The sequence below is a fragment of the Gadus morhua genome, chromosome 12, assembly GCF_902167405.1.
Source record: "Gadus morhua chromosome 12, gadMor3.0, whole genome shotgun sequence".
In the NCBI taxonomy this organism is placed as follows: Eukaryota; Metazoa; Chordata; class Actinopteri; order Gadiformes; family Gadidae; genus Gadus; species Gadus morhua.
This window is the reverse complement of record NC_044059.1, coordinates 3,254,111-3,275,010: the sequence shown is the minus strand read 5'-3', so window position 1 is coordinate 3,275,010 and position 20,900 is coordinate 3,254,111. Positions and strand designations below refer to the sequence as shown.

Genomic DNA, 20,900 nt, shown 5'->3' with positions numbered 1-20,900 from the left:
AGAATGCCTCCTGCAGATTCTTGAGCCTGAAGCAGAGTAAGAGCGGTTTTTTTGTCCACAATACCTTTTTTGAGGGCTTCAAACACTGAAAGACACTTTGCGGTTGTCCGATCATTATAACCAATTGCAGCAGATTCTGCGGCTAACAACCGTTCTCTATCTTCCTTAGCCACCACCCCTTTGACACATGCTTCTTCTACAGTCAATTTTGCATTTGTTTCAGGATCAATGATGTGGCCTGTTGCAGCCTGCGCCTCCATTAGCTTATTAGCACTATCAGTTGGAATTAGTCCTTGCTTCTTGGCTTCTGCAAATGACATTTTGCCGTAATCTCCAGCTATCACAGCAGCTATGGCCCCAGTACCCTTAAGACTAATCTTTTTGTCTTTTGATACGTCTGGAATAGTTTTCTCCTTCTTCAATAGCTGATTAAATGTGGGCTTGTCTAACACACCACAATCAAGCAATTGCTGTGCGGTGACTGGCTTGCGGACACCATCAAAGATGAGTTTGTTTGGGTCTTGTTTTCCAGAAATAGGCAAAAGTAGCAGACCTGTGTCATATTCAGTCTTGCACCTTCTCTTCAATGACTCATATGTAACATCCTTCTCAGTGTCTGGGTCTATGTAACACTCTGGCTGCTGGTTTAGAGAGCGTTTCAGCTCTTCATCGATAAGTTTGCCTTTTATTGCGGTATCTCTGGGTAGGAAAACACTGTTCACCGGGTCTAGAATGCCTCCTGCAGATTCTTGAGCCTGAAGCAGAGTAAGAGCGGTTTTTTTTGTCCACAATACCTTTTTTGAGGGCTTCAAACACTGAAAGACACTTTGCGGTTGTCCGATCAGTATAACCAATTGCAGCAGATTCTGCGGCTAACAACCGTTCTCTATCTTCCTTAGCCACCACCCCTTTGACACATGCTTCTTCTACAGTCAATTTTGCATTTGTTTCAGGATCAATGATGTGGCCTGTTGCAGCCTGCGCCTCCATTAGCTTATTAGCACTATCAGTTGGAATTAGTCCTTGCTTCTTGGCTTCTGCAAATGACATTTTGCCGTAATCTCCAGCTATCACAGCAGCTATGGCCCCAGTACCCTTAAGACTAATCTTTTTGTCTTTTGATACGTCTGGAATAGTTTTCTCCTTCTTCAATAGCTGATTAAATGTGGGCTTGTCTAACACACCACAATCAAGCAATTGCTGTGCGGTGACTGGCTTGCGGACACCATCAAAGATGAGTTTGTTTGGGTCTTGTTTTCCAGAAATAGGCAAAAGTAGCAGACCTGTGTCATATTCAGTCTTGCACCTTCTCTTCAATGACTCATATGTAACATCCTTCTCAGTGTCTGGGTCTATGTAACACTCTGGCTGCTGGTTTAGAGAGCGTTTCAGCTCTTCATCGATAAGTTTGCCTTTTATTGCGGTATCTCTGGGTAGGAAAACACTGTTCACCGGGTCTAGAATGCCTCCTGCAGATTCTTGAGCCTGAAGCAGAGTAAGAGCGTTTTTTTTGTCCACAATACCTTTTTTGAGGGCTTCAAACACTGAAAGACACTTTGCGGTTGTCCGATCAGTATAACCAATTGCAGCAGATTCTGCGGCTAACAACCGTTCTCTATCTTCCTTAGCCACCACCCCTTTGACACATGCTTCCTCTACAGTCAATTTTTTATTTGTTTCAGGATCAATGATGTGGCCTGTTGCAGCCTGTGCCTCCAAAAGCTTATTAGCACTATCGGTTGGAATAAGTCCTTGCTTCTTGGCTTCTGCAAATGACATTTTGCCGTAATCTCCAGCTATCACAGCCGCTATGGCCCCAGTACCCTTAAGACTAATCTTTTTGTCTTTGGATACGTCTGGAATAGTTTTCTCCTTCTTCAATAGCTGATTAAATGTGGGCTTGTCTAACACACCACAATCAAGCAATTGCTGTGCGGTGACTGGCTTGCGGACACCATCAAAGATGAGTTTGTTTGGGTCTTGCTTTCCAGAAATAGGCAAAAGTAGCAGACCTGTGTCATATTCAGTCTTGCACCTTCTCTTCAATGACTCATATGTAACATCCTTCTCAGTGTCTGGGTCTATGTAACACTCTGGCTGCTGGTTTAGAGAGCGTTTCAGCTCTTCATCGATAAGTTTGCCTTTTATTGCGTTATCTCTGGGTAGGAAAACACTGTTCACCGGGTCCAGAATGCCTCCTGCAGATTCTTGAGCCTGAAGCAGTGTAAGGGCGGTTTTCTTGTCCACAATTCCCTTATTCAGGGCTTCAAACACTGAAAGAGGCTTGGCTGTTGTCCGATCATTGTAACCAATTGCAGCAGATTCTGCCGCTAACAACCGTTCTCTATCTTCCTTAGCCACCACCCCTTTGACACATGCTTCCTCGACAGTCAATTTTGTATTTGTTTCAGGATCAATGATGTGGCCTGTTGCAGCCTGCGCCTCCAATAGCTTATTAGCACTATCGGTTGGAATTAGTCCTTGCTTTTTGGCTTCTGCAAATGATATTTTGCCGTGATCGCCAGCTATCACAGCAGCTATGGCCCCAGTACCCTTAAGACTGGTCTTTTTGTCTTTGGATACGTCTGGAATAGTTTTCTCCTTCGTCAATAGCTGATTAAATGTGGGCTTGTCTAACACACCACAATCAAGCAATTGCTGTGCGGTGACTGGCTTGCGGACACCATCAAAGATGAGTTTGTTTGGGTCCTGTCTGCCAGAAATAGGCAGCAGTATCAGGCCTGTGTGAGATTCGGTCTTGCATCGTCTCTTCAAAGACTCATAGGTAACACCCTTCTCAGTTTCTGGGTCAATGTAATACTCAGGTTGCTGGTTTAGAGCGTGTTTCAGCTCTTCATCAAGAAGGTTATGTTTTATGGCTGTATCCTTGGGGAGGAAAACACTTTTCACAGGGTCTAGAATGCCTCCAGCTGATTCTTGGGCCTGAAGCAGTGTTAGTGCAGTTTTCATGTCCACCAGTCCCTTCTTTATGGCGTCAAATACTGACAAAGGCCTTGACGTGCTACGATCATTGTAGCCAATAGCAGCAGCTTCTGCTGCTAACAACCTCTCTCTATCTTCCTTAGCCACCACCCCTTTATCACATGCTTCTTCCACAGTCAGACTATGATTGCTTCTAGGATCAATAATGTGGCCTGTGGCTGCTTGAGCCTCTAATAACAGATCAGCGCTCTCTTTTGAAAGTAGACCTTGTTTCTTGGCATCATCAAAGGACATTTTGCCTACCTTTCCAGCGATTACCCCACTAATGCATCCAGTACCTTTTAGACTGTCTCTCTTGATCAGAGAAACTTGTGGTACAGTTTTGTCTCCTTTTACTAATTCTTTAAATGTTGGCTTGTCCAGAACACCACAATCAAGCAGCTGCTGTGCGTTGACTGGCTTGCGGACACCATCAAAGATGATTAAGCTTGGGTCTTGCTTTTCAGATATAGGCAGCAGTATCAGACCTGTGTGAGATTCGGTCTTGCATCTTTTCCTCAAAACTTCATAGGGAACACCCATCTCAGTTTCTGGGTCAATGTAATACTCAGGTTGCTGGTTTAGAGCGTGTTTCAGCTCTTCATCAAGAAGTTTATGTTTTATGGCTGTATCCTTGGGGAGGAACACACTCTTCACAGGGTCTAGAATGCCTCCTGCAGATTCTTGCGCCTGAAGCAGAGTAAGTGCGGTTTTCTTGTCCACAATTCCCTTCTTCATGGCTTCAAACACTGATAGATGCTTAGCTGTTCTACGATCATAGTAGCCAATAGCAGCAGCTTCTGCTGCCAGCAACCTGTCTCTATCTTCCCTTGCTACCACCCCTTTGTCACATGCTTCCTCTACAGTCAGATTTTGATTGGTTCTAGAATCAATGATGTGGCCTGTGGCAGCCTGGGCCTCCAGTAGCATATTAGCACTCTCTGGTGGAACAAGACCTTGCTTTTTGGCCTCTGCAAAGGACATTTTGACTTGATTGCCAACTATCACAGCGGCAATGGGCCCATTCCCCTTAAGACTAACTATTTTGTCGGTAGACACCTCTGATACAGTTTTCTCTCCCGTGCATAGCTCTTTAAATGTTGGCTTGTCTATCACACCACAATCAAGCAACTGCTTTGCTGTGACCGGCTTTCGAACCCCATCAAATACCAAATTGGACGGGTCTAGCCTTTGAGGGACAGGAAGGAGCAGTAGTCCTGTGTTTGGCTCTGTTTTGCATCTTCTTTTAAGTGATCCATAGCTGGCACCTTGCTCTGTTGTTGGGTCCAAGTAGAGCGCAGGCCTTTGATTCAAAGCCTTGTCCATTTGCTCATTGATCAGATCACGCTCGTAGGCAATGTCTTTTGGGACGAAAACACTAAGAATGGGATCTAGAAAACCACCTGTAGACTCCTGTGCTTGAATCAGACGCAGTGCTGTGTTGTTGTCAATCAATCCTTTCTTCATTGCCTGGAATGCTGATAACGGTTTCCCTGTGCCACGATCATGGTAGCCAACAGCAGCTGCCTCAGCAGCAAGCAATCTCTGCCGGTCGTTTTCAGCCACCAATCCTTGGTCGCAGGCCTCCTCCACTGTCAACTTCTGATTTGTTATGGGATCAATCATGTGACCTGTGGCAGCTTGGGCATCCAAAAGAAGATCAGCACAATCGAGAGGAAGAAGATCTTTTTCTTTGGCTTCACTCAGGGACATTTTACTTAAGGGCCCAGAAAGGGACACTGTACCTTTTGCACTTGCAATAATTACTCCAGCAATAGGTCCAGTCCCTTTGAGAATTATCTTTTTGTCAACAGACACATCTTGGACGCTTATTTCCCCTTTCAACAGTTGATCTAACATTGGTTTATCCAACACACCACAATCATTTAACTGCTTTGCTGTAACTGGTTTGCGTACACCGTCAAACACCAGTTTGGATGGGTCTAGCTTTTTGGAGACTGGAAGAAGCAGTAATCCTGTGTTTGGCTCTTTTTGGCATCTCCTTTTCAGTGATATATAGCTGGCACCCAGTTCTGTCTCTGGGTCCATGTAGAGCTCAGGCCTCTGATTCAAAGCCCGATAAATATCCTCATTGATCAGATCACGCTCAATGGCAATGTCTTTTGGGAGGAATACACTAAGCGTGGGATCTAGAATGCCACCTGTACACTCCTGTGCTTGAAGTAGACGCAGTGCTGTGCTTTTGTCAATCAATCCTTTCTTCATTGCCTGGAATGCTGATAGCGGTTGCCCTGTTCCAGGATCATGGTAGCCCACAGCAGCTGCCTCAGCAGCAAGCAATCTCTGCCGGTCATTTTCATCAACCAATCCTTGGTCGCAGGCCTCCTCCACTGTCAACTTCTGATTCAGTCTAGGATCAATCATGTGCCCTGTGGCAGCTTGGGCATCCAAAAGAAGATCAGCACAATCCAGAGGAATAAGGTTTCCTTTTTTGGCTTCAGTCAGGGACATTTTACTTAAGGGCCCAGACAAGGAGAATGTACCTTTCTGACTTGCAATCACTACCCCAGCAATGGGTCCAGTCCCTTTAAGAATTACCTTTTTGTCAACAGACACAGCCGGGACCCTCTTTTTCCCTTCCAACAGTTTGTTAAATGTTAGTTCATCCAACACACCACAATCATGTAACTGTTTTGCTGTGACTGTTTTGCGTACACCATCAAAGATAAGGTTTGGAGGCTCTCTCACTGCCTTTAGGTCAGTCGCCATTGTTTTTCTTGAAATAATCACCTCTGAGTCCTTTCTTAGCCTCTGTATCTCACCTTTAAGGTCATTTATCTCCTGTTCAAAGCGATCCTTGTCAGAGTCGTGCTGTCTTGTTTTGCTCTCCTGGCTGTCATATTTGTCCTTCAAGAACCTAAATTCATTCTTTAGCCTATCGTTCTCTTCCTGTAGACGTTGTTTGATGTGGCACTCCGATTCCAGAGATAGCTTGATGCGCTCAAGATCCTCCGTAGTCTGCAAATAGGAAATAAAGGGAGAAATGGAAATAGCAGCATTAATAAGGGTAAAATGACTGAGTATAAAGATAAATTAATTAAAATGATTCCAAAAATAACTAATGTGCACTTCAAAATGTATGTGTATGTTATAAAATCGCTTTTTACAAAAAGTTTTTGTTAAAATGGCAAACTAAGATTTTCACATAAGTCACCATCTATTGCACTATGAGGTGATTGAACAATGTTGATTGAAAGCCCTTAATTTGGAGTACAGGTATTCTCATGAACTGGGTGTCTATGAAAACACTGTAGGGAACTATGGGAAAATGTATGAACCAAAAAGAGAACCATGACCAAACGTTTGAGATTGCCACTTTAAGTAAATGCTAATAATGATGAGAAAGTAAGTTGAAAACGTATGATTAAAATGTTGTGACATGATTTTCCAAAGTTAGCAAGTATAGTGCCAATATTTCTAATGGCAATGCAGACACATAGGATATCCATCCATTTCAAATGTACAATTCATATTTCATTTTCATAAACAACTTGCACAGTATAAATTACAACATAGTGTGATAATTCGCAAAATAATAAAAAAAAAAAACATGCAAGACAAAAAAAACTATGCAAGACTACAACAAGAAACTACAGTTCACACTCTGCAATTTGACAGAACGACAATTTGTTCTGTCAAAGTCTTTTTTTCAGGAAAGTAAACCAATTTAAACAAGTGCTCAAATAGCTGATTGGAGCTTTGAAATTTTTCATTTTGCATGTGTGGACCAGTGAAATTATAGATAAATGAATAAGGAGAAACAAAAGCATGATTCCAAACAGAACAAAAGGAAAAAGACATGCAGATAATAGTGTATACAGTATACAACGAATACACTTGAGGTCGTGAGCTAGGATTGCAGCTAGGGGATAGGGAGAGCCACAGATAACATGCAAATGTTTTGCATGCAATCATATTTAAACACATAATGGTAGCTGTGTTCAAATAATTCCCCCAAAATTAGAGTGCTCACTCAGACATCAGCAGGTGTTCATGCATGCGGAAGAAGGGATGACTGACGGTCATTCACTACTAGAAATACGGAATAGACTATCTGGAAAGATTAAAGCAGTCCAGAACTACAGTTTCTATGTACCTCAATCGACTGCTTTTGGGTTTTCTCTATCTCCAGCTTGAATTTTTCCCTCTCTGTGGAAAGTTCTGTGACGAGGTGCTTGTAGTCTAAACTTCTGCGGTTACTACTTTGCCACTGGTGCTCCAAGGCAGAGACTTGAGTGACCAGCTCTTCATCATTTCCCAGTTTGGATCTTAGAAGCTCATCCCTCTCATGGCTTACGACTAGCAGCACCTCCTCCAATCTCACCCTCTCTTTGGTCAGGGTTTCTGTATTCTCCTTCCACTTCTGAAGCTCAACAGAGTTCTGGTTCAACGCCTCACTCTTCTCTTCGATAGATTTGTAGAGGTTCTCCTTGCAAAGATTGGCCTCCTTTACAAATGCCTGCTCTTGAAGAAGGTTTTGCTGAAGGGCCAACAGTTCAAAACTTAACTGGCTCAGGTGCTCTGAAGAGGTCTTGTTTTGTCTCAAGCTTTGGTCCAGTTCACCTTTCAACCTTAGTAACTCCTCCTCAACTCTTTTCTCTGCAGTGGTGGCCTTTTCTTGGCTTTTAAGCAGCAAGTTGAGGTTACTGCTATACTCCCTTATTGTGATTGTGGTCTGCTCCAGCTCTGTTTCTATCATCTTCCTTTTATTCACTTCCTCTTGATTGGACTTCCTTAGCACCTCTACCTGGCTCTCCAACACATCTCTTACGGACTGAAGGTCCTTTATGCGGCCCTGTAATCTGATAATATTCTGTTCCGCTCTGCTTCTTTCGCTAACCTGCCTCTCAATCTCAAAGTGCATCCTCTCAAGTCCCTCTTCACACTCCTTCAACCCTGCGATAGATACGGAGGAGCTAGCCAGCTCCATGTGTAGCTTGGCCAGGGTCTCCTCCAAAACATTCTGGCCTTCCTCTATGGTTGTTCTCCTACGTGTCTCCTCCGACAGGCTATGTGTGACGTATGCCACCTGGGCACTCTTGTCTTCCAGCGTCTTTTTGAGTTCAACCAGCTCTACCCTGTGCCGGGCATCGTCTGCCTCTCTCTGCCTTATCAGCGACTCCAGCTGCTCCTCCAGGTCTCTCCTCTGGCGTCCCTCCTCCGCGATAACAGAGAGCTGACTTAGAGCCTGCTGCTCTGCCCTCCTCCTGCCCTCTTCAGCCTCGCCGATTGACAGCCAGTGCCTGGTCAGTTCCTCCTGCAGATCCTTCTTCTCCGCCTCCATGCGATCACATTGTAGCTTCTGCTCATTTGCAGCCTCCTCCCGCTGGGCGGCGAGAAGCTCAATGTCTGCGTGACTGGCCTGGATCTGGGATTCATAGCTGAGCTTTAAGCTTCTCATCTCAGCAATGCAAACAGCCCTTACCTTTGATGTCTCCAACTGCAGTTCTCTCACCCTTGCCGACTCGTCGGCCAGCCTCTGTCGCAGCTGCTCAGCCTCACGCTCCTTATCTGTCATGTTCTTCTCCGCTCTTCTCAGCAGAATCTCATATTCTTCCTTTTGCTTGTTGTAGCGATCCTCTGCCAGCCTCCTTTTCCGCGACTCGTCTTCATTTCCGTTCTCCACCGACAGCAGCTGCTCTTTGGAATTGGAGAGCTCCAGCTGATAACGGGCAAGAGCATCCTGCAGCTGCCGGTTCTTGGTGGTGTTGCTCTCGATCGACCCCTTCAGCAGCCGGAGCTCCTCCTCCAGAAGATCAATTCTGGTATTACGAATCTAATGCGAGACATAACACAAAGATGTGTGAAGAAATTGCCGAAATCCCATAAAGGACAGGAGTTTATATTCTTCAATATAATGTCATGTTTTAAACAATGAACATTGTAAAAGATCAATATTTGGGCACTGATGTGCTGGAGCAAACATGTTGGAAGTGAGTTTAGTAGAATATTATCTTAATATAATTAACATATTAGGATACCTTGAGCTCCTCCATATTTTTCTGCATTGCTCCCAGGTATGTGTAGTAGTCACCAGAGAGAGTGAACAGCTCCATGTAGCGAGTCTGCATTTCCACAGCCTGAAGAAGAGATCACAAAATGTTTGTTGTATTTGTTACAGAGATATTTTACAAGAGAGAAACAAATTAGCATGAGGGGAAAAAGCTTTCAGAAGTATTTATAAGGCTATAAAAAAATAAGTATATTTCTACAGCCTCCAGTTTACACATTGTTTGTAAACCATTTCATACTTATCTACACTTTACCAGTGCTGGCTGAATTTGGGTTTGCCAAATACTGCTGATGGCATTTCTTCAGAGGATATTCTGAAGAAATGCCATCATCTGCAGTATCTGCTTAGGAAACTAAAATCATTTGATGTAAGCAAGGATATGGAAGTAAATCTGTGCTATCGGATTTTGTAAATAAAAGCCATTGAATTCTAAGCACTCACCTTTATTTTTCAATTAAAAAATATCTAAATAAAATATTAAATGTTAAAAAATATTTTCAACGTCTCCAAATTACCAAAGTAACCTGCAAAATTCAATGTATGAAATTCAGTGTTAACATCCGGGGACCCAAGGAAGAGCAATTGATCCTAGATGCTAGATCGCGGTCAAGCAAGTAGAGCGGGAATAAGAGCGTCACTCGCTGGTTCTTTCTTTCTTGATACAAACGTTAATTCTAAACAGCATTTTACACAGTAGCCTATAATAAGAAATGCTCAAAGGTAAATCAACGTCATTAAACACTGTAGCTTTTTATGGGGAGAGAAGCAACGGTGGTGGACCTTACTAAACGCCCTATCCATTGAATCGGCCGGTAAAATGCTAATCAAATCAAATCAAAAGTATTTATTAAGTACATTTAATATCAAGGTGAGGTGGGTGGGGGGGGGGTCTTATCTTTTATTTATGTGTTTGTTGTAATGCACACCGTTTTAGTTTTTTTACTGCAGTATGAAATAAACGATGAACTAATTTAATGCCTGTTTGTGAAGTGTGTATGTGACTGCAGTGACTTGGCTGGATTTACATGCAGTGTAAGGGTAATTGTAGTGGATTAAGGAGCCCAATTTATTAGGGCACCAAATTGGGGCGATCCGAGGTCCCTTTGCCTACATTTGGTGTGATGCTGGGGCGATCTGAAGCCCGCTGCCCACTGTGGAACGAGAGCGCAGAGCTGACGGTATTGGGCAACTGAAGCGGCAGCAGCTTGTAGTTCCAGTGGAAGCACGGCGTGCCTCGGGAAGAAGCGCCCGATAGCAACCTGCTTTTAATGTTTGGAATAGTGTTGGGTCTGCTCGCTCGTTGCGCGCTTGTTATGCCACCACAGAGGCATATCAACCGTCACGTGCATGCATGCAAACAATAAAGTGGGGACAGACAAGGATCATACCCTTAAGCAAGCAGCGAGGGGCGGGAATGCGCGTTGCGCTCATATGCAATGAAAACAATCAGCTACAGCAATTTGTTGATATTAGAAAATGTAATTTATACTTTTGAATAATAATAGGATATATTGAATAATTTAAGTGATATATAGGCCTACACATACAAATCATAAAACAGGCTACATTTGGCTTGATTATAAAAGGTATAAGTGGTAATATGAAGAGCCGTTTGGGAGCCGAACGGGCCTGCTGCATGTTTCCGCACGTGTACGACTTCATGCCTGCCTACTAGGGATGGGCAAAATGATTATTTTCCGGGAACTAGTTCTTTCAGTTCAGTTCACTATAACGATTCGTTTGTTTGATTTGTTCGTTTTGATTCGTTCGTTACGTCAGATTACGTCATTTGACGGCCCTGAACAAAATTAAATCGATGTCTAGGCTCTACCCCCGTGAAAATCGACAAGACACACTATATAGTATAAACAAACGTCCCAACAATATTTATGCCCCTTGCTTACTCTCTATATGTCATTTATGGTTTTATATTTATAATTTTTTTTTTCACATTTAATTCTTATTAATTAATTATTCAGGCATTACAGAACTTTCATGATCATAAATAAAAAATACGAACTGCAGTTTAATTTCTTTGTTTGTGCTTGAATTGACGTAGAATGGAGCAAAGACTCCTGGGATTGGGAAATGCGTTTATCCAATAGCAGATGGAGGGCAAGTAAATTTTCAGAAATGTAGGGGCATATATGAGTGGCCCCACGTCGAATGGTATGACCCAAGAAACGTCAGACAGAGAAAGCGCGCAAATTCGACGGTACAACCTTGTCATTTGTTTACCCAGGTGCCATGGCAACACCATTGCTACCTCTCATTGGCTGAATCTTTTAGAACGTTGTAGATTCAATCGATATAAGGTTGCGGGGAGACGAAGCTCTGTTCGTTTGTAGATTTTATTTACGTGACCATATTTTTGTTTTATGTTAAAAAAAAGATGGTTCTTCTTGTTTTGGGGAACCAGTTCTTGTCGTTCACGTTCGGGATTCGTTCGTTGTGAACGAATCGGTCGCGACCGACTCATCCCTACTGCCTACGCTTCAAACTCGTGCATGTTGCAAAAATGTGCAACAGCACCCCCTGGGGTCACAATATTCGGTGGCGCAGTGTTCTGTGTAACACTCACTCTCCCTGATTGACCGCAATCTAGCATCTAGGATCGATTGCCCTTCCTTGGGTGACCCGATGTTAACGCTGAATTTCATACATTGAAATTTTAAGCTGACTTTGGCATGTTGAATTTGGTGATGTTGAAAATATTTAAGTTGTATTTAAGTATTTAATTTTGAATTTTTTAACATTGAAAAATAGAGCTGAAAATGATTTCTTGAAAATTCTTGTTAAATTCAGAGGCAAAAATCCAGATACGTTATTTCAATGCATAAATATTCAGTGCTTAGAATTCAGAGGTGTGCGCCTGCAGCCAGAGGGGGCGCCAATAAACCAAATCCCCACACAATGCTATGTACCTCATTGAAAACCGCTTCGCGGCACGTTTTATTTTTATTGCTCGTGGCGCCCCCCAGGTGATTTGGCCCCCCTCCACAAATATGGCGCCCTGGGCGGCTGCCTAGTTCGCCTGTGCCTAAAACCGCCACTGCTCATCCCACCCCCCTTCCCCCTTTTTTATATGCTACTTTTTATTGATTAAAATACTGATGATGTTCTGTATATGGTTGAATACACTGCTCTTTGTGCCTTTTAATTGACCCTTGGGGATGAATAAAGTGCTTTGAATTTAATTGAAATACACGCTTAATAATCCCTGCCCTCAGCGACATGATGGGTCGAAAGATGAAGCGAAAGAAAGTGAAACGCCCTATTCACCAAGGCTTTAGATTAATCTAAAGTCTGATGTATGAGACTACCTCTTGATTAAGCTCTGTAGATGGAGACGTCAGTATGGTCCTCTTGATGGGGATGTTGAGAAGAGTCTCTAATCCAGAGCCGTATGCGGCAAGGTCTGATTCGTAGTCCTATAAGACAAAAGTTTACATTGAAAACAATAATAAAATGAACAGAATAGAGTTCCAATGGATTTTCAGTGTGTGATGTCTGTTGATTACCTTGATGGAGCTCACACAGTCCCCAGACTCGGTCAACACACTATCTAATGTCCTTCTCTTCTCCTTGATCTCAGAATTCAGTGCCTGGGAAACGGAAAGGAAGTTCCGTTAGGTCATGTTGCATTTCTTATGATTAACACCCACGTCTTGGACCATAAAATGAGCAGGTGAAAGACCTTCTGTTGGCTGATGTGTAGGACGACAGTTTCGAGGTCCTCTATCTTGGTGGACTGCAGGGCCTTCTGGCGTTTCTGTGTGGAGTCGATCCACTCATCAAGGGATGTGCTGTCTTTCTTGTACTGCTGCAGCTGGGGAACGTAGAACTCCAGATCCTTCATTCTGAAGGAGGAAAAACACAAGGTCAAACACATACACAAGACCGCTTCATAGTTCATGCATTGATGCAAAAGTGTTTGCGATCATGTATTTGTGTATGTGACTAGGGGCTGAGAACCCACCTGCAGTCAATCTGGGTATGGATGCGTCTCCAGCGGTTTGTCAACTGGCCCACCAGCTCGCTGTACGTGGCCAGGGTCATGTCACACCTAAGGGAGGAGTCGCCCACCTGGCTGTTCCAGTTGTTCGCCTTTTCCATCTCTGCCTCCATGGAGTCAAAAACGTCCCTCTTCTGGTCCAACTCAACCTTCATATTCTACAACCGACGACATGGTGAAGTGTCAATGAGTAGTGGGAGAGGAGTAATGAATTGAGTGATTCAGGGCCGCAAGGAAAAATATCATCAGGAGTGTTCCTAGTACATTCATAACATGCTTTACTACAAGCATCGGCAAGGGGCTTTAATTTGGTACCAGATTAACAAAACAAAATGATGGTAGATGACGTCAATTAGATGTCTTTGTACTCCCACGCCAGAACCTGTCATGTGCGCAGTAGGCATGACTTGTAACAGAATCCTCATCAAATACTTTAAAAGGCATTGGATGATAAGAATCAATGATGAACCTAGAGCATTACCTTGAGGTACATTATGTAGTCCTCTACCTCTCCAGGTGAGAGGGAAGTGGTATCCTTCTCTGTCAGCCTGGCCTCATGCACTTTCACTATGTCTTCACCGTGTGACACACTCTCCAGCAGGTTCCTGAGGGCCCGCAGCCTGAGTTTGAGAAATGAAAGAATAAAGTACAGTTTAGGAAAAATAACATTAGGGAGGTGTGGATTGTTAATGTACTCAAATTCTAAATCTGCTACCTACTGACATATTTGGACCTTTGTATGGTATTTTGCATTGTTCTAGGAGTGGCTAATGTTAATTGTGATGTGCATGTGAGAGCATTTGTGCGTGTCATTGTACCTCTGCAGGTAAGCTGAGAGGCTGGAGTCCAGAACACCCAGTCTTTGGGTGATTCCCCCGATATCACTGCGTAGGAACTGGGCTTTGTCAGCATCTGCCATGCCCTCGACCTCCATCAAAATCATGTCCTTGATACGCAGGATGTCCCCCTGGATGTCGTCAATGTCTCGTTGTACCGTCTGAACACAACACAAACACGTGCACACATTGTCACTCCCTATGCTCTTAAGATGTGGAATCATTGGGAATATTTTTATTTGTATGTCATCTGTACATAATAATAATAATTAGAAAATACATTTCCTGCAGAAAATGCAGTGAGTGCTGTAGTGCAAAGTGAGGTTTTTTTCATTGACTACCATGTTAAAACAGATAGTATGTTAAAAGAAGAATATCTTAAAAAGTGTAAAATATGAAATAAATATGAAAAGAAGCTCGCGATTCCAAGCTATTCTGAATAAAAATTGTATCTAGGTGAAAAATTGAGGAAGGAGATAGGTCCCAAAGTTTGTAGAGAATAATAAAGAAAGAAAGAAAGAAAGAAAGAAAGAAAGAAAGAAAGAAAGAAAGAAAGAATAAAACTTATGAAGAACAATAGTTGAGCGCTGCATGCAGCACTCACACTAGGAAGAGAAAAAAATATAGTATAAGCCGCAGCAGCTAAATTGAATGATGTTTATATATATAAACTGCACTGGAGCCCGCAACTCAAAAATCCATAGATTTAGGAGGCCCCCTAGTGGTCGTTAGCTATAAAATTAAAAGATTAGCCGCACCGTTGTATAAGCCGCAGAATCGCAAAATGGGAAAAAAGGCGCGGCTTATAGTCCGAAAATTACGGTATATAAAAATGGGTTTTAAGAAGTGATTTAAAAGAGGTTACTGATTCAGCAAGCCTTATCTCCCCGGGTAGGTCGTTCCAAAACCGAGGCACCCTGAATGAGTGTGCATGCATGTTTGTGTGTGTGAGTGTTTGTGCGCTTGCAATGCATGTGTGTGTGCGTGTCGCTTAAGGGTTTTGACATCTACCTCCAGCTCTGTAATACGAAGGCCACATTCCCGCACTTTGTCGTCCCCCAGACTGATGTGGATGTGCTGGTTGAGTGATCCCTCCGCTGACTCCATCCTAGTCCTGAGGGTGCGGAGCTCCATCAGGCTGTGGGAGCTGGACCCATGGAAGGAGGAGGAGGAGGAGGAGGTGGAGGAAAAGGCGGAGGAGGACGTCTTCCTCTTCACAGACTCAGCCTTGATCGTTCGCACCGCTTCCTTCTTGATCGCGTGGTCCTTCTTCACCTCTACTTTCTGGAGTTCCACCTTCCTTTTCGCCTCCTCTATCTTCCTTTTCTCCTCCCTCAACCTCACCTCCTCCTCCAGTCTTTGCGTCTCCGCCATCCTCCTCTTCTCCTCCTCCCGCTTCATCGCCTTCTCCCTCTTCCTCACCTCCTCCTCCAGCCTCATTGCCTCCTCCCTCTTCCTTGCTGCCTCCTCCGTCCTTCTCCTCTCCTCCTCCCGTCTCTTCGCCTGCTCCCTCTGCCTCATCTCCTCCTCTAGCATCAATGCCTCCTCCCTCTTCCTGGCCTCCTCCTCCATCCTTCTATTCTCCTCTAGTCTCCTTATTTCCACTCTCCTTCTTTCCTCCTCCTCCTCCACCTCCCTCATCCTTTCCATCCTCTCCATTCGTATCTGCTGCTCCTCCTGGATGACTACCTGCTGGCATGGCTGCTGAATAAGATACATTGGTTGGTGTACCAGTTGCCATTTCGGTTCAACCTTCTGTGGTTCGATGTTTTGTAGCTGTACAGCTGGGGGGGAGAATATGCAATATATTGTTTAGCTAGTAGAAAATCTGACCCAATAGCTCCATAGCTCCTTTAGTCTTACACTTGGCAATATTGACAATGACTTTATTAGATGATTTATTTCAAGTATTTTCGGTGGTTTACCGTAGTCTGTTGAGGCATACTGGGTGTAGGAAGGCAATTGCACCACCAGTTGCTCATAGTGATTCTGGGCTCCATTGTACTGGCTTTCAATGGTCATCAAGTCCTCCTCTTCAATCATCTGGGAGCCATGGGAGTTGACTCTAAACTCTGCATAGTGAGTCTCCAATTGTTTAATCAGGCTGCGGTATTCCTCAGAAGACATTCGAGACAGCTGAGGAACACACACACACACACACACACACACACACAGACAAACGGACACACATGCACGCAAACAATTACTACTAATTACACAAACAATTAAAGACGATGATGAATATGCAATCAGGCCTAGCCTTACCATGGCGACGGTGAGTGAGTTTATGTTTTCAATATCCATGCAACAGTACTGCCACGAGATGAGGCTCTTGATGTTGATGTAAAGCTGGTTCCATATGGAGAGAATTGCCTCGTAGTACTGGTCATTCCTTTGGAAGAAACGCGTTACATTAGATCCCAGACCTACACTTCTAGCTTCTATTTTTCATTAACACTCCATATGGAGAGAATGGCCTCATAGTACTGGTCATTCCTTTAGAAAGAAATGCGTAAAATTAGATCACAGACCTACATCGATACATTACATTGATTATAGACCTGTAACATCTGTTTTGAAACGTATTCAATGATTGTTAGTTATTCATACATAAGGAGCACGTGTGCAGCAGACACTGGCTCGCTGCTGCCATTTGCCTCTTTAAATCTTTAACCCCCAAAGAAAAAGCTAAGGCAAATACATGGATTTAAATTGTGTGACAAAAGTGAAGCTATTAAGAAATTAACTTCCATTGGCCCTTCTTATTATTAGTATTATAATGGAAATAATTATTTTAATTATATGAAGAAAAGAAAATCCATCATCATTGCGTGTGTATGTGAGTGTTCCTACTTCTTGGCCATGGAGATAGAGATGGGGTTTGGAGGTGGGACCAGCAGGCAGACAGAGGGCACCAGCATGTCCAGGCCACCTGGTCCAGTCACCTGCCACTTGCTGCGCTGGCTGTTGTCCTTAAGGATGCCCTCGTTGTCCTTACAGATTACTTTCTGTGGACAACACACAGCACACACATACGATTTTACTTACGTAAAGTCAGCCATGTCACATCTCGCCCCCTTCGTTGATAATTTTACTCCCTTTCCTTTTGTTCCTCGCATCTTTGATTGTCCTCACTCACATTCAATGATTTCACCTGTCCCTCATTTACATTCCCCTCCTAGTGTATTTAGTAGAGCTGTCAGTTAAACGCGTTATTAACGGCGTTAAAAATTTTATCGCGTGATCAGGGCTCTACACTAACTTTTTTTTTCAGGAGCATTCGTGCCCCTAAGTTATACAATTTAGGAGCACAGGAAAAAAAATGGGGGCACAATAGGTTTTTGTTTAGAACATTTATTAGCGTGCAGAAATTGCACACACCAACAGCACCAATTTACTAAAGCAAAATTAAGAAAAATAAATAGACAAGATTATATTTAGGCTACACAAAACAGCACCAATTTCGGCTCCCAACGTACCAGGGTTATTGGGCTTGGTGCGTTTTAAATAGAAATCGGGACAGCGAGAATGCCTAGTGAACTCGATGTGTTTCACCACAGCATCGCATTTCAGATTAGGGTTCCCCGTTATAAACAGAGAGGATCCTGCCATTGCCAATGGGGCTTCCTTACAAAATGTAAAAAACATTTTCATGTTCTTAGCATCATAAACTAGCCACCCGAAATCCTTCAACTAGTCGGGGGTTGAATTTGTTGACTTTATCGACTACAGTAGCAGCATTAACTTTCTCCACGCAGTCTATTCATAATATTGTAATGACCACGGAAGAGGCAGTGAATGAAGCATTGATTAGACAGCGATTTAGATACCTAATAAACCGTTGGAACACGCAAGACTGGTAACCATAGCAACGTAGGTAAACAAACCCCGCTAAACCCTCCCGTAGCGCTCCCCGCACTGCGGCCATCCGGAGGCGCACAGAGCTTTTGGCCGTGATATTATGTATACAATACAATACAATTATATGATATACTATTCTATATAGAGCACGGGGAGTCGCAAACGGCAACAATCACTTTCTCCTCCATGCTGTGGTTCACCCCGGACTGCACTACAGGGAACGGTTGGCCGGTTGAAAACTGATTGGCTGTTACGTTACGCACGTCACTCAGTGGCCACGCTGTTGAACGCTGATTGGCTGTCATCACGCGAATGTCGCGGCAAAGTTTGAATATTTCAACTTGAGCAAAAGTGGCGTGCTGCAAATCCACCTGATATCCACGTGAACGTGCTCGCCCGTGCCGGGCAAAAGTGTCGCGATGCAAGTGGAATCGCTGCTTTGTATGGAATCCTTTCGCCCCTTCGCGTTTGGTGTGAACGCACAGTATAGTGCGCTGTGGAGAAGTCACTCGCACGCGTGCTCCTGTTTTGTTTTTCTCGTTCGCACGCCAAAATATTCACTCGCAAATGCGAGTGAAATGGGCGCACTGTAGGCACGCCATTAATGCAATTATTTTATTAAAAAAAAAATTAAAAAATGATTCTTTTTTTTTTTCTTTGGCTCAAAACAAAGAAGCAGTAGCCTGACTGCTATGTTCAAATGACATTTGTTCAAAGCAGTCGTTTAATTGCACTATAGGCTCTTTTTTTGTATCGTCCTGTTTTGATCAGTATATGCCAATGTTGTTATCAATAAAAAATCATTTGCACAAGGCAAGCCGATGCACTTCACCATGTTGATAAGAGAATTAAAATGAGAAGAATTATCGGACAAAAAAATCAAGGGATATTTAGCATAGAAAAATAATTTGCGATTAATCGTGAGTTAACTACGACATTAATGCGATTAATCACGATTAAATATTTTAATCGCTTGACAGCTCTAGTATTTAGTCAACATCCAACATTCCTCTGCGCCTGTTCCTCTGCTCTTCATATCAAGTGTCCTAGCATTTTCCGAGTGGTATTTACGGCTCCCGGTTTTCTGATCTAAAACTGATTATCCATGTACCGACCCACTACGCCTTGGTCTTCTCCATGCCGGATTGTTTGCCTTGATCGTCAACTGATTTCCTGTGTACCGATCTATCTGCTAGTAAAGACCATTGTTTCTACACAGGCCAGACATTTTGCATCCCAAGTCTTGCTATTAAGTCTGATTTCCCCTGTTGTTCACCCAGCCATTACAACTCATCCGACAAAATGGATCCAATAAATCCCTTAATCCAGTTGAAAATGGTTTGGGTAGGGGCTCAAGAAGTGATCAGTGTTATTTTTGACTAAAATGTAGAAAGTTGAGAAGACACTAGAAAATGCATTTCCTGCAGAGTACTGTAATACAAAGTGAGGTTGAAAACATTTTTTAATAAAGCCACATAGATTAAGACATAAAGAAACTGAATGTTTCTTTATGAAATTAAATGGCTTAAATCTAGTGAAGGGATTTGAACAAAAGTTCAAGTCTAAATGGAGTGAACAATGTAAACATGCACACTATTTAAGAAAAAGTAAATAGTTGGAAACAAATAAAGTGACAGCTGAATGAAAAGCGCAATAGAACAGCCCAATCTGGCAACACTGCCTGAACGTCCTCCAAAAGTAGGCCAATCCAGCGGGAAAAGAGGCCCAATCTGGCAACACTGCTGAACGTCCACACACACCAGCGTCAACGTAAATCAATGAGACCAACTGAAAACGAAGCCGGCATGAAATTAAAACTGTTATTCTGAATAAAATTCAAATGATATTGAATTTTTTTTGGATATTCTTGAAGATACAAGTGTGTAGATTTGTTTAATGGTTTGAACAATGGTAAGCGGTTGAAATTTGACCGAGTAACGATGTCTTAAGTAATTTTAGTGTCAGAATTGGCAGACGTATTCAATGGGACAAACTGTAAAATATGACGGTTTGAAACTAAAACTGTGATTCTGGAGAAAGTTTAAATGATATCGAAATTCCATTTAGATATCATTGAAGATAGTTACGGCATAGAAATCAATTGATTTCGTTACGTCTTAAACAGTTAAAGTACCAGAGACCTCCAATTGACTCCCATGTTAAAAGAAATCTCAAAAAGTATAAAATATAATGGAATATAACGGAAAAGAAGCGCGCGATTCCAAGCTATTCTGAATATTTTAAAATTTGAATGGAGTCTCTAGGTGAGGGAAGAAGATAGGTCCCACATTTGTAGAGAATTATAAAGAAAGAAAGAAAGAAAGAAAGAAAGAAAGAAAGAAAGAAAGAAAGAAAGAAAGAAAGAAAGAAAGAAAGAAAGAAAGAACAAACTAGAAATTGCATTTCCTGCAGAAAACGCATGTGAATGCTGATGACTGAATGAAAAGCGCAAAGCATTGCTGAAAATGAAGGAATGTAAAATTAATTGAACAGAAGAATCTGAAAAGTAGTAGCTGAAGAAGTAGTAGTAGCTGAAGTTGTAACTAAAGTATAAGTAGTAGCAGCTGAAGTATAAGTAGTAGTAGCTGATGTATTAGTAGTAATAGTTGCTGAATTAGTAGTAGTAGTAGCTGAAGTAGTAGGTAGTAGCTGGAGTAGTAGGTAGTAGCTGGAGTAGTAGGTAGTAGCTGAAGTAGTAGTACTAGCTGAAGTAGTAGAAGTAGCTGAAGTAGTAGTAGAAGCTGAAGTAGTAGTAATAGCTGAAGTAGTAGTAGTACTAGTAGCTGAAGTAGTAGTAGGTAGTAGCTGAAGTAGTAGTAGGAGCTGAAGTAGTAGTAGTAGCTGAAGTAGTACTAGTATGGGAGAAATTAACCATTACTTTTATATTAACTATGAGTATTATCAGGCCTATATATCAGGTATATAGATTAATGGTGGAAAGCATCAAAACCACCTGGATTCAGAGGAGGGACTCATACGGCGCGAGAGAGTCTGGGGCCAAGGCGTACTGACATCCTCCCATTGTTTAGATTAACTGCAGAAGATGACCACATACTTAAAGGAATGTATGGCTGACTGTCCTTGCCATATCAGGCAATTCTGAGCATGTACCGAGGGCGGTCATATCATATGCAAAACAGCTCAGGATGAAAGAATAAAAAGGACCGGGATC

The 20,900-nt window shown here is 42.8% G+C and overlaps 2 protein-coding genes across 2 annotated transcripts in view; both read right to left on the bottom strand.

Moving 5' to 3' along the window:
- Positions 1-437: 437 nt before the first annotated feature.
- Positions 438-15,333, bottom strand: dspb (desmoplakin b). The gene is made up of 10 exons (XM_030372963.1): positions 14,879-15,333; positions 13,850-14,028; positions 13,513-13,651; positions 12,996-13,189; positions 12,714-12,876; positions 12,538-12,621; positions 12,340-12,447; positions 8,985-9,083; positions 8,429-8,779; positions 438-5,961 (listed from the first exon to the last, which is right to left on the bottom strand). The coding sequence occupies exons 1-10, from the start codon at positions 15,305-15,307 to the stop codon at positions 667-669; spliced, it is 7,041 nt and encodes a 2,346-aa protein (XP_030228823.1). The 5' UTR covers positions 15,308-15,333; the 3' UTR covers positions 438-666.
- LOC115555827 (desmoplakin-like) overlaps positions 15,311-20,900 on the bottom strand; it is a gene marked incomplete at its 3' end in the record, with an annotated part of 19,972 nt that continues 14,382 nt past the window's right edge. Inside the window, exons 12-15 of the mRNA XM_030372858.1 lie at positions 16,721-16,875; positions 16,133-16,259; positions 15,793-16,003; positions 15,311-15,651 (exon numbers count right to left, since the gene is read on the bottom strand). Of these exons, the coding sequence (XP_030228718.1) occupies positions 15,311-15,651; positions 15,793-16,003; positions 16,133-16,259; positions 16,721-16,875 (834 nt within the window). The remainder of the gene's footprint in view (positions 15,652-15,792; positions 16,004-16,132; positions 16,260-16,720; positions 16,876-20,900) is intronic.

Bases quoted from the DNA above. Each gene is read 5' to 3' on its own strand.
- dspb (XM_030372963.1), bottom strand. From the start codon at position 15,307: ATGAGGCTGGAGGAGGAGGTGAGGAAGAGGGAGAAGGCGATGAAGCGG. The intron at 13,652-13,849 runs GTACAATGACAC...TCTCAAACTCAG, and splicing joins CTCTCAGCTTACCTGCAGAG to GCTGCGGGCCCTCAGGAACC. The intron at 12,448-12,537 runs GTAATCAACAGA...TTTGTCTTATAG, and splicing joins ACTGTGTGAGCTCCATCAAG to GACTACGAATCAGACCTTGC.